This window comes from Meles meles, chromosome 15, assembly GCF_922984935.1.
Source record: "Meles meles chromosome 15, mMelMel3.1 paternal haplotype, whole genome shotgun sequence".
Classification (NCBI taxonomy): Eukaryota; Metazoa; Chordata; class Mammalia; order Carnivora; family Mustelidae; genus Meles; species Meles meles.
The window spans coordinates 2,007,571-2,021,602 of NC_060080.1; the positions used below are offsets into that span (position 1 = coordinate 2,007,571).

The 14,032-nt window shown below is 40.1% G+C and overlaps 1 protein-coding gene across 1 annotated transcript in view; it reads left to right on the top strand.

Moving 5' to 3' along the window:
• The window catches only part of DCDC2C (doublecortin domain containing 2C), a 68,939-nt gene that overhangs the window by 13,994 nt on the left and 40,913 nt on the right, over nucleotides 1-14,032 (top strand). Inside the window, exon 2 of the mRNA XM_045979946.1 lies at nucleotides 9,846-9,897. Coding sequence (XP_045835902.1) covers nucleotides 9,846-9,897 — 52 coding nt within the window. The remainder of the gene's footprint in view (nucleotides 1-9,845; nucleotides 9,898-14,032) is intronic.

Consider the following 14,032-nt stretch of genomic DNA (forward strand, 5'->3'; position numbering starts at 1 on the left):
GTCTTTTATCCATTTCGAGTTTATCTTTGTGTACGGTGTAAGAGAATGGTCGAGTTTCATTCTTCTACATATCACTGTCCAGTTTTCCCAGCACCATTTATTGAAGAGACTGTCTTTTTTCCATTGAATATTTTTTCCTGTTTTGTCGAAGATTATTTCACCATAGAGTTGAGGGTCCATCTCTGGGCTCTCTACTCTGTTCCACTGGTCTATGTGTCTGTTTTTATGCCAGTACCATGCTGTCTTGGTGATCACAGCTTTGTAGTAAAGCTTGAAATCAGGTAACGTGATGCTGCTAGTTTTGTTTTTGTTTTTCAACATTTCCTTAGCAATTCGGGGTCTCTTTTGATTCCATACAAATTTTAGGATTATTTGCTCCAGCTCTTTGAAAAATACCGGTGGAATTTTGATCGGAATGGCATTAAAAGTATAGATTGCTCTAGGCAGTATAGACATTTTAACAATGTTTATTCTTCCAATCCAAGAGCATGGAACAGTCTTCCATCTTTTTGTGTCTTCTTCAATTTCTTTCATGAGTGTTCTGTAGTTCCTCGAGTACAGGTCCTTTACCTCTTTGGTAAGGTTTATTCCCAGGTATCTTATGGTTCTTGGTGCTCTAGTAAATGGAATCTATTCTCTAATTTCCCTTTCTGTATTTTCATTGTTAGTGTATAAGAAAGCCACTGATTTCTGTACATTGACTTTGTATCCTGCCACATTACTGAATTGCTGTATGAGTTCTAGTAGTTTGGGGGTGGAGTCTTTGGGGTTTTCCATATAAAGAATCATGTCATCTGCGAAGAGAGAGAGTTTGACTTCTTCCTTGCCAATTTGGATACCTTTTATTCCTCTTTGTTGTCTGATTGCCGTTGCTAGAACTTCTAATACTATGTTGAACAAGAGTGGTGAGAGTGGGCATCTTTGTCGTGTTCCTGATCTCAATGGGAAGGCTGCAAGCTTTTTCCCATTGAGGATGATATTTGCTGTGGGTCTTTCATAGATAGATTTTATGAAGTTCAGGAATGTTCCCTCTATCCCTATACTTTGAAGCGTTTTCATCAGGAACGGATGCTGGATTTTGTCAAATGCTTTTTCTGCATCAATTGAGAGGACCATGTGGTTCTTCTCTCTTCTCCTATTGATTTGTTCTATCACATTGATTGATTTGCGAATGTTGAACCAACCTTGCAACCCAGGGATGAATCCCACCTGGTCATGGTGGATAATCTTTTTAATGTGCTGCTGGATCCTGTTTGCTAGGATCTTGTTGAGAATCTTTGCATTCATATTCATCAGTGATATTGGTCTGAAATTCTCCTTTTTGGTAGGGTCTTTGCCTGGTTTGGGGATCAGGGTAATGCTGGCTTCATAAAAAGAGTCTGGAAGTTTTCCTTATGCTTCAATTTTTTGGAACAGCTTCAGGGGAATTGGTGTTATTTTTTCTTTGGAAGTTTGGTAGAATTCCCCAGGGAATCCGTCAGGTCCTGGGCTCTTGTTTTTTGGGAGGTTTTTGATCACTGCTTCAATCTTGTTACTAGATATCGGTCTATTCAGGTTGTCAATTTCTTCCTGGTTCAATTTTGGGAGTTTGTAGCTTTCCAGGAATGCATCCATTTCATCTAGGTTGCTTAGCTTATTGGCATATAACTGTTGGTAATAATTTCTGATGATTGTTTCTATTTCCTTGGTGTTAGTTGTGATCTCTCCCTTTTCATTCATAATTTTATTAATTTGGGCTTTCTCTCTTTTCTTTTGGATTAGTGTGGCCAATGGTTTTTTTTTTTTAAAGATTTATTTATTTGACAGAGAGAAATCACAAGAGAGGCAGGCAGAGAGAGAGGAAGGGAAGCAGGCTCTCCGCTGAGCAGAGAGCCCAATGTGGGACTCGATCCCAGGACCCGGAGATCATGACCTGAGCTGAAGGCAGCGGCTTAACCCACTGAGCCACCCAGGCGCCCCAGTGTGGCCAGTGGTTTATCGATCTTATTGATTCTTTCAAAAAACCAGCTTCTAGTTTCATTGATATGTTCTACTGTATCTCTCGTTTCTACCTCATTGATCTCTGCTCTAATCTTGATTATTTCCCTTCTTGCATGTGGAGTTGGTTTGATTTGTTGTTGATTCTCCAGTTCTTTAAGGTGTAGAGACAGCTGGTGTATTCTGGATTTTTCAATGTTTTTGAGGGAGGCTTGGATGGCTATGTATTTTTCCCTTAGAACCGCTTTTGCTGTATCCCATAGGTTTTGGACCGAAGTGTCTTCATTATCATTGGTTTCCATGAATTGGTTAAGTTCATCTTTGATCTCCTGGTTGATCCAAGCATTCTTAAGCAAGGTGGTCTTTAGCTTCCAGGTGTTTGAGTTCCTTCTGAACTTTTCCTTGTGATTGAGTTCCAGTTTCAAAGCATTGTGATCGGAGAATATGCAGGGAATAATGTCAATCTTTTGGTATCGGTTGAGTCCTGCTTTGTGACCCAGTATGTGGTCTATTCTGGAGAAGGTTCCATGTGCACTTGAGAAGAATGAGTATTCTGTTGTTTTAGGGTGGAATGTTCTGTATATGTCTATGAGGTCCATCTGGTCCAATGTTTCATTGAATGCTCTTATTTCTTTATTAATTTTCTGCTTCGATGATCTGTCTATTTCTGAGAGAGGCATATTAAGATCTCCTACTATTATTGTATTCATATCAATATGACTCTTTATCTTGATTAATAGTTTTCTTATATGGGTGCTCCCATATTGGGGGCATAGATATTCACAATTGTTAGATCATCTTGGCGGATAGTCCCTTTAAGAATTATGTAGTGTCCTTCTGTATCTCTGACTACAGTCTTTAGTTTAAAATCTAATTTATCTGATATGAGAATCGCTACCCCGGCCTTCTTTTGAGGCCCATTGGCATGAAAGATGTTTCTCCATCCCTTCACTTTCAGTCTGGGTGTATCCTTAGGTTCAAAACGGGTCTCTTGTAGACAACATATGGATGGGTCCTGTCGTTTTATCCAATCTACAACCCTGTGTCGTTTTATGGGCGCATTTAGGCCATTCACATTGAGAGTGATTATTGAGAGATAGGTTTTTATTGACATCGTGTTGCCTTTGAAGTCTTTCTCTCTGTAGATTGTTTCTATATTTCTGTTCAATGATATTCCTAGGTATCTTATGGTATTGGATGCAACTGTAAATGGGATGGACTGCTTAATTTCTCTTTCTTCTGTCTTGATGTTGGCATATAGAAATGCAACTGATTTCTGTGCATTAATTTTATATCCTGACACTTTATTGAACTCCTGTATGAGTTCTAGCAGTTTTGGAGTGGAGTCTTTGGGTTTTCCACATAAAATGTCATATCTGCAAAGGGTGAGAGTTTGACTTCTTCTTTGCCAGTTCGGATGCTTTTTATTTCTTTTTGTTGTCTGATTGCTGAGGCTAGGAGTTCTCGTACTTTGTTAAATAGCAGTGGTGATAAGGACAGTCCTGTCGTGTTCCTGACCTTAGGGGAGAAGATCTTATCTTTTCCCCATTGAGAATGATATTTGCTGTGGGTTTTTCATAGATGGCTTTCATGATACTGAGGTATTTACCCTCTATCCCTATACTGTGAAGAATTTTTGATCAAGAAAGGATACCGTATTTTGTCAAATGTTTTTTCAACATCTGTTCAGAGTATCCTATGATTCTTGTTCTTTATTTTATTAATGTATTGTATTACATTGATTGACTTGTGGATATTGAACCAAAATTGCAGCCCAGGAGTAAATCCCACTTGGTCATGGTGAATAACCCTTTTAATATACTGTTGGATCCTATTGGCTAGAATTTTGGTGAGAATTTTTGCACTCATGTTCATCAGGGATATTGGTCTGTAATTCTCCTTTTTGACGGGGTCTTTGTCTGGTTTTGGGATCAAGGCAATGCTGGCCATATAAAATGAGTTTGGAAGTTTTCCTTCCATTTCTATTTTTTGGAACAGTTTCAGGAGAATAGGTATTAATTCTTCTTTAAGTGTTGGGTAGAATTCCCCTGGGAAGTCATCTGGCCCTGGGCTCTTGTTTGTTGGGAGACTTTTGATGACTGCTTCAAACTCCTTACTGGTTATGGGTCCGTTCAAGTTTTCTTTTTTCTTCCTGGTTTAGTTTTGGTGGTTTATATGTCTCTAGGAATGCATCCATTTCTTCCAGATTGTCAAATTGGCTGATGTATAGTTGCTCATAATGTGTTCTTATAATGGCTTGTATTTCTTTGGTGTTGGTTGTGATCTTTCCCCTTTCATTCATGATTTTATTAATTTGGGTCCTTTCTCTCTTCTTTTTGAGAAGTGTGGCCAGGGGTTTATCAATCTTATTAATTCTTTGAAAGAACCAGCTCCTAGTTTTGTTGATCTGTTGTACTGTCCTTTTGGTTTGTATTTCATTGACTTCTGCTCTGATCTTTATTATTTCTCATCTCCTACTGGGTTTAGGCTTTCTTTGCTGTTCTTTCTCTAGCTCCTTTAGGTGTCGTGGTTGTGTATTTGAGACCTTTCTTGTTTCTTGAGAAAGGTTTGTATCACTATATATTTTCCTCTCAGGACCAGCTTTGCTGTGTCCCAAAGATTTCGAGCAGTTGTGTTTTCATTTTTATTTGTTTCCATGATTAAAAAAATTATGATTTATTTATTTGACAGAGATCACAAGTAGGTTGAGAGGCAGGCAGAGAGAGAGGAAGGGAAGCAGGTTCCCCACTGAGCACAAAGCCCAATTCAGGGCTCAATCCCAGGACCCTGGACCACGACCTGAGCAGAAGGCAGAGGCTTTAACCTACTGAGCCACCCATGAGCCCCTGTTTCCATGATTTTTAAAAATTCTTCTTTTTAATTTTCTGGTTGACCCATTCATTCTTTAGTAGGATGCTCTTTAACTTCCAGGTAATTTCAGTTCTTTACAACTTTCCTCTTGTGATTGAGTTCTAGCTTCAGAGCATTGTGGTCTGAAAATATGCAGGAAATGATCCCAGTCTTTTGGTACCAGTTGAGACCTGATTTGTGACCCAGGTTGTGACCCATTCTGGAGAATGTTCCATGTGTACTAGAGAAGAATGTGTATTCTGTTGCTTTGGGATGGAATGTTCTGAAGATATCTGTGATGTCCATCTGGTCCAGTGTGTCATTTAAGGCCTTTATTTCCTTGTTAACCTTTTGCTTAGATGATCAGTCCATTTCAGTGAGGGAGGTGTTAAAGTCCCCTACTGTTATTGTGTTATTGTTGATGTGTTTCTTTGATTTTGTTCATCAGTTGGTTTATGTAATTCTCTGCTCCCATGTTAGGGATATGGATATTTAAAATTTTAGGTCTTCTTTAGGTTGGACAGACCCTTTAAGTATGATATGGAGTCCTTCCTCATCTCTTATCATAATCTTTGGCTTAAAATCGAATTTGTCTGATATAAGGATTGCCAGCCCAGCTTTCTTTTGATGTCCATAGCATGGTAAGTTGTTTTCCACTCCCTCACTTTAAATCTGGAGGTGTCTTTGGGTCTAAAATGAATTTCTTGTAGACAGCATATTGATGGGTTTTGATTTTTTTTAAAGGTTTTATTTATTTATTTGGCAGAGATCACAAGTAGGCAGAGAGGCAGGCAGAGAGAGAGAGAGAGAGAGAGAGAGAGAGAGAGAGAGAGGAGGAAGTGAGCCCAATGTGGGGCTTGATCCCAGGACCCTGGGATCATGACCTGAGCCAAAGGCAGAGGCTTTTACCTACTGAGCCACCCAGGCGCCCCTGCTTTTTTTTAAATCCATTCTGACACTCTTTGTCTATTGTTTGGGGCATTTAGCCCATTTACATTCAGGTTACTATTGCAAAATATGAATTTGGTGCCATTGTATTGCCTGTAAGGTGACTATTACTGTATATTGTCTCTGTTCCTTTCTGGTTTGTTACTTTTAGGCTCTCTCTTTGCTTAGAGGACCTCTTTCAATATTTCCTGTAGGGATGGTTTGGTGTTTGCAATTTCTTTTAGTTTTTGTTTGTCCTGGAAGCTTTTTATCTCTCCTTCTATTTTCAATGAGCCTAGCTGGATATAGTATTCTTGGTTACATGTTTTTCTAATTTAGTGCTCTGAATATATTATGCTAATCCTTTTTGGCCTGCCAGTTCTCTGTGGATAGGTCTTCTGCCAATCTAATATTTCTACCATTGTATGTTACAGACTTCTTGTCCTGAGCTTCCTTCAGGATTTTCTCTTTGTCACTAAGACTTGTAAGTTTTACTATTAGATGACGGGGTGTGGACCCATTCTTATTGATTTTGAGTGGGGTTCTCTGTGCCTCCTGGATTTTGATGCTTGTTCCCTTTGCCATATTAGGGAAATTCTCTACTATAATTTGTTTTGATAGACCTTCTGCCCCTCTCTCTCTTTCTTCTTTTTCTGGGATCCCAATTATTCTAATATTGTTTCATATATGTTATCACTTATCTCCAAATATTCCCCTTGTGGTCCAGTAGTTGTTTGTCTCTCTTTTGCTTAGCTTCTTTGTTCTCAGTCATTTGGCCTTCTATATCACTAATTCTTTATTCTGCCTCATTTATCCTAACAGTAAGAGCCTCAATTTTTTTTTATTGTACCTCATTAATAGCTTTTTAAAAATTTCTGTTTTGTTAGATTTTGGTTCTTTTATTTCTCCAGAAAGGGATTTTATTTCTCCAGAAAAGGATTCTCTAATATCCTCCATGCTTTTTTCAAGCCTAGCTAGCACCTTGATTATCATCCTTCTGAACTGTAGTTCTGACATATTACTATTGTCTATATTGATTAGGTCCCTGGCCTTTGGTACTGCCTCTTGTTCTTTTTTTTGAGGTGAGTTTTTCTGCCTTGTCATTTTATGCAGATAAGAATAGATGAATGAAAGAACAAAATACGGGATGCCTGGGTGACTCAGTTGGTTAAGCAGCTGCCTTCAGCTCAGGTCATGATCCCAGCGTCCTGAGATCAAGTCCCACATCGGGCTCCTTGCTCGGCGGGGAGCCTGCTTTGCCCTCTGACTCTGCCTGCTACTCTGTCTGCCTGTGCTTACTCTCTCTCTCTCTCTGACTAATAAATAAATAAAATCTTAAAAATGCACTAGATTTAGGGTATATTTTGAGCTATTAGAAGAAATTGCATCCCAAAATTTTAAAGAAAAAAAACCCCATATTATACAAAAAATAAGGTCAAATACAATGAAAGGATGAAGTATGAGTATAATAATGAAAAATTTAAAAAGGTTTTTAAAAAGGTATTGATAAGATAAATTAGTTAAGAAACAAAATAGAAACAGTAAAACTAAAAAAATAAAATTAAAAAAATTTAACTTTGAAAGACTGAAGGATCATGGGAAAAAAGCCATGAATTCTGTGTTGCTTTCCCCTAGCTCTGGAGTTCTGCTGTTCTTATTGATAGGTGAACTTGGTCTTGGCTGTATGTTCTTGCTCATTTTCTGGGGCAGGGGCCTGTGTTAGTGATTCTCAAATGTCTTTGCACAGGGGTGCAATTGCACAACCTGTGCCAGGGGCCAAGCTAAATAATCTGCTTGGTTTCACTCTTGGGAGCTTTTGTTCCCTGAATGTTTTCTTTACAGCTTTGGAGGACGGGAATGAAAATGGTGGCCTACCAATCTCTGGCCCATAGGAGCTAAGAGCTCAAGCACCCACTCCTCAGTTCCCTCAGAGAAAAGGAATTGATCCCTCCTATCTTCCTGGTCTCCGACCACACTCCATGCTCACCTGGCCTGTGATTGAGTGTTTCTGTCTCTGGTGCATGGCCCTGTTTGGAGTCTCCAAACCCAGCAGGTTCCTGCAGGGTGGTCCCACACTTCTCCTTCTGCAGGAGGAAGGTGAGTTTCCCCGGATCTGCCACTTGTCGTATCCCTGCTTGAAGAGCAGTGGCCCGACTATGCCTCAGACAATGGTTTGAGGTAACTCTTAGCTGAGAGCCCCCACGCCCACCCCGCTCCATCTCTGCAGCCAGCTTCCACGCTCTGATACCTGGAAGCACTTCACACTCAGACACATTCGGTCTTTTCATGACCCTGCAGGTGCTGAGACCATAATGTCCCCACGAGGGCTCCCCACCCTCACCCCCCGACCCCTCTGGAGCCAGATCCCTTAGTGGAGCAGACTTTTAAAAGTTTCAATTTTGTGCTCTGCTGCTCTGCTTGCCAGGAGCTGGCTCCTCTCCCCATGGTCTCTCTTCCCATCACTTGGATTCACTTCTCTGCATATCCTACCTTCCAGAAAGTGGTCAATTTTCTGTTCTTAGAATTGCTGCTCTTCTTCTCTTTGATCCCCTATTGAGTTTGTAGGTGTTCAGAAGGGTTTGTTAACTATCTGGCTGAGCTCCTGGGACCTGATGATATTTTAGTTTCCTACTCCTCTGCCATCTTGCTTCCTCCACATCTGCCTTCATTTTTCTGCATTTATTTTTACTTTTTTTAAAAAAAATGGTTTATTTTAGAGACAGAGAGTATGAGTGGGAGGGCAGAGTGAGAGAATCCCAAGCATATTCTGGGCTGAGCATGGAGCCCTACGTGGGGCTTGATCCCATGACCCTGAAATCATGACCCAAGCCAGAACCAATTGTTGGATGCCCAAACAATGGTGCCACCCAGGTGCCCCATGCATTGATATTTACTCTTTGTTTCCACTTAATTATGGAGTAATTTGTCTCATTTGGAGATTAGTGTTCATAAAACATGGAATTTAGGGGGTTAAAACTGGAAGAAGAGCTCATACAAAGGCATGAGCAGAGGTGTTGAGCTAGAGTTCTGAGTGTGCCATGTTTAGTTTGGGTCACACAGTTTTCAAACTTGTGAATTGTCTGGGACATTTTATAACAAAAGGGAGTTTATGTAATAGTGTGAAATTTTAGTTTTATTGAAAAAGATATAAAGGTTGATTGTTCAGAAGGACTGAGTTTTTAGTTGCTTGAATTTCTACATGAGAAAAGGGCCCTGGAGCAATGAGCATTGCTCACCCTGGCGGGAAGTAGGTTCATGCTTGCCACAGTCCCCTAGCACTGCCCTGGGCAAGCATCGTCATTATTTGCCTGGCCTCTTTGAGCACCTGGATTGTGACTCTTGACTCAACTGAATACTTTGTAATTCCTTTTCCTTCCAGCTGCCAACTCTTTGTCAATCCTTCTCTGAATATTGCTAAAACTGTCAACAACAGCAATAATCTCAGATATATGATTTTTTAAATCAGGAAGAAACCTTAGAGGATATAAAATTAAGGTGTTTATTATAATGAGAAAGTACCTGTTCTATTTTTGAGGCATATGGAGGGCTCTCCGAAAGTCCCCAACTGTCAAAAGTTGTACTGGTGGGGCTCACATATGTGATATTCTAGTGACATTTCCCAGTGTTCAGTTTTGGCAGAATGGGAATGGCGATGTAATTCTGTGTGATAGGAGGGGATGGTACAGATGTTGAGGAGCTAGATTGGGAGGGACTCTGCTCGGACTCTGGCCAGTTTTCGGGACTCTGGGTGAGCTCACTTATGGGCTCTTTGGTGAGCTGGTAAATAAGGAGGTTGGAGTAGATGATCGATACTGTCCCTTTGGATTAATAAGGTTATAGGAGGGAAAGAGCACCACTCAGGCAGTTTCCCGTGGGCGTTGCCAATGGCAGCCAGTGTGGCATTGTCTTGCGATGACTTTGCCATCGATCTTGCCTTTGCGTGTCCATGTCCCATGTGCTGCTCTTTCCTTTAGTTGAAGTTGTTGTGGATTCGCTTATGGGAATGCCAAAAAGGAGACCTCTCTGAAAGGCCTCTGACCTTCCATCTCAATATTTACCTTCTAATTAGGTTTTTCTTTCTTCTTTTGCAGTTATATTCATATAGTTCCCAGAAAACCTGCAAAGATGAGAAAGTTGAAGGAAGTAAGTGTTCACTGCTAATTACTAAAGATGGGCTAACTTGGGTGATCCAGGAAAACTTTGAATTTCAGCACGGAATGATATCGCTTTTACTAAATCAGCAGTTTGTAGGCAATGCCTATAGGAGCATGTTTCCCTTGAAGCCTGAATCCACTGTGCAAGCTTGTCATACCTGTCAAAGCACTTAAGTAACTAACATGATGGAAGTCAGTAAAAATACCCTAAGACCATGGCTAGGAAGATCATCATCTTTGAGACACACTGTGCAATTATTTGTTGAAATATTTCACTTGTCTTTTGTTTTTGAGGATTTGAACAGATGGGTGTCAAGAAAAGCTATTTTAAGTTATATAACATTGAAGCTAATTATAATGCTAAATTTAAAGATTTGTCCCAAGTTCTTAACATTTTGGTGCTTGACAGACACTTGAAAGGTCTAGAGGGTGGAGCCTTCCATCACTATGTTCACATCACCTGACTCCTAGCCAAAAAAAAAAAAAAGAAAGAAAAAAAGAAACAATCCATTTAATAAGTATAAAGGAAATCCACCTTTTAAAAATAAGCAACAGAAACTGCTAGGTTTTAAATAACATATCCTGTAGATATTTAGGTGGTAACATGATTTTTACTTTAAAAAAAAAAAACGGACTTGTCATTTTGTTGGGTATTTCAAAGGTGAGATGTTTGAGAGTATTTACTTCTTTAAGTGGTAGTTTTGGTATTCTTTCATTTTCTTTTCCATGAGTTGGCATGTGATTATTCTTAAAACCTGGTTACCTGCTTCCCTCTTTCCAGATGGGCAGGGAGGGGGATGAGCAACAATTCTGAAAAGTTGCCCTCAAGTTTCAGTACCCTTTTTTTGGTGACTTAAAAGATAAGATATGATTATCATTAGTCATTAGATTTTTAAGACAAGCAGGAAAGTTGTAGGTTATATTGTCAAACCCCCTCGTTTTCTAGTCGAGGAGGCTTTGACCAGAGAGGTTGAGTGATATGCCAGATGTGAAGTCAGGATGCTAGAGTGGGGACTGGCATGCACTCACAGTCACGGGAGTATAGTCATCCCCGAGAGTTTTGTAATTTTTCTTTTTATTTTTTCAGGTTTTAAAAACATTTTTATTTACTTTTTAAATTTCTTTTCAATGTTCCATAATTCCTTGTTTATGCACCACACTCAGTGCTCCACGCAATACGTGCCCTCCATTATACCCACCACAAGGCTCACCCAACTTCCCATCCCCTTCCCTCCAAAACCCTCAGTTAGTTCCTCAGAGTCCACAATCTCTCATGATTTGTCTCCCTCTCCAATTTCCCCCAACTCCCTTCTCCTCTCCATCTCCCCATGGCCTCCATGTTATTCCTTATGTTCCACAAATAAGTGAAACCATATGATAATTGACTCTCTCTGCTTGATTTTTTTCACTCAGCATAATCTCTTCCAGTCCCGTCCATATTGCTACAAAAGTTGGGTATTCATCCTTTCTCATGGAGACATAATACTCCATAGTGTATATGGACCACATCTTCTTTATCCATTCATCTGTTGAAGGGAATCTTGGCTGTTTCCACAGTTTGGCAACTGTGGCCATTGCTTCTATGAACATTGGGGTACAGATGGCCCTTCTTTTCACTACATCTGTTTCTTTGGGTAAATACCCAGTGGTACAATTGCAGGGTCATAGGGCAGCTCTATTATTAATTTCTTAAGGAATCTCTACACTGTTTCCCAAAGTGGCTGCACCAAATTGCATTCCCACCAACAGTGTAAGAGTGTTCTCCTTTCTCCACATCCTCTCCAACACATGTTGTTTCCTGTCTTGTTAATTTTGGCCATTCTAACTGGTGTAAGGTGGTACCTCAATGTGGTTTTAACTTGAGTCGCCCTGAAGGATAATGATTAAGAATATTTTTTCATATGTCTGTTAGCCATTTGTATGTCTTCATTGGAGAAGTGTCTGTTCATATCTTCTGCCCATTTTTTGACATAAAACAGACACATAGACACAGTGGAACAGAGTAGAGAGCCCAGAGATGGACCCTCAACTCTATGGTCAACTAATCTTTGACAAAACAGGAAAAAATATACTGTGGAAAAAAGACAGTCTCTTCAATAAATGGTGCTGGGAAAACTGGACAGCTATGTGTAGAAAAATGAAACTTAACCATTCTCTCACACCATACACGGAGATAGACTAGAAATGGATGAAAGACCTCAATGTGAGACAGGAATCCATCAGAATCCTAGAGGAGAACATAGGCAGTAACCTCTTCGATATCAGCCATAGCAACTTCTTTCAAGATATGTCTCCAAAGGCCAAGGAAACAAAAGCGAAAATGAACTTTTGGGACTTCATCAAGATCAAAAGCTTCTGCACAGCAAAGGAAACAGTCAACAAAACAAAGAGGCAACCCACGGAATGGGAGAAGATATTTGCAAATGACAGTACAGACAAAAGGTTGATATCCAGGATCTATAAAGAACTCCTCAAACTCAACACACGCAAAACGGATAATCACGTCAAAGAATGGGCAGGAGACATGACCAGACACTTCTCCAATGAAGACATACAAATGGTTTGTAATTTTTCTTAGAGTTTATGCTTTTTTATCTACAAAATCTGGTTGTAAAAAGAGTCCTTATTGAGAAGAATGTCAGAAAGTTGTGCAGAAAAGCTCAGTGAAGAAAATGGGCATCACCCATAGTCTTACCTCTCGGGGTCGGTGCTTTTTGACTTTGTCATGTCTGTTTCCAGGGGCTGTTCTGTGCTCTAGCCCCAAGCATGTACACTTGGAAACACACACGTGTACAACACATGTGCACAAATGTGTATATGTGTTTGCAGAAATGGGGTCCATCAGCACACACACTTTTATTTACTGTATGTTGTGACTGCTTTCTCACACAGTGACTCATCTGCCACATGTTTTTTTAATTAATTAATTTATTTTTATTTGCTTATTTACAGCATAACAGTGTTCATTGTTTTGGCATCACACCCAGTGCTCCATGCAGTACGTGCCCTCCCTATTACCCACCACCTGGTGCCTCAACCTCCCACCCCCCCCTGCCGCCCCTTCATAACCCTCTGGTTGTTTTTCAGAGTCCATAGTCTCTCATGCTTCATCTCCCCTTCCAGTTTCCCTCAACTCCCTCTCCTCTCCATCTCCCCATGTCCTCCATGTTATTTGTTATGCTCCACAAATAAGTGAGACCATATGATACTTGACTCTCTCTGCTTGACTTATTTCGCTCAGCATAATTTCTTCCAGTCCTGTCCATGTTGCTACAAAAGTTGGGTATTCGTCCTTTCTGATGGAGGCATAATACTCCATTGTGTATATGGACCACATCTTCCTTATCCATTCATCCATTGAAGGGCATCTTGGTTCTTTCCACAGTTTGGCGACCGTAGCGATTGCTGCAATAAACATTGGGGTACAGATGGCCCTTCTTTTCACTACATCTGTATCTTTGGGGTAAATACCCAGCAGTGCAATTGCAGGGTCATAGGGAAGCTCTATTCTTAATTTCTTCAGGAATCTCCACACTGTTCTCCAAAGTGGCTGCACTACTATTAGAACTCATACAGCAATTCAGTAACGTGGCAGGATACAAAGTCAATGTACAGAAATCAGTGGCTTTCTTATACACTAACAATGAAAATACAGAAAGGGAAATTAGAGAATCGATTCCATTTACTATAGCACCAAGAACCATAAGATACCTGGGCATAAACCTAACCAAAGAAGTAAAGACCTGTACTCGAGGAACTACAGAACACTCATGAAAGAAACTGAAGAAGACACAAAAAGATGGAAGACTGTTCCATGCTCTTGGATTGGAAGAATAAACATTGTTAAGATGTCTATACTGCCTAGAGCAATCTATACTTTTAATGCCATTCTGATCAAAATTCCACCGGTATTTTTCAAAGAGCTGGAGCAAATAATCCTAAAATTTGTATGGAGCCAGAAGAGACCCCGAATTGCTAAGGAAATGTTGAAAAACAAAAACAAAACTGGCGGCATCACGTTACCCGATTTCAAGCTTTACTACAAAGCTGTGATCACCAAGACAGCATGGTACTGGCATAAAAACAGACACATAGACCAGTGGAACAGAGTAGAGAGCCCAGAT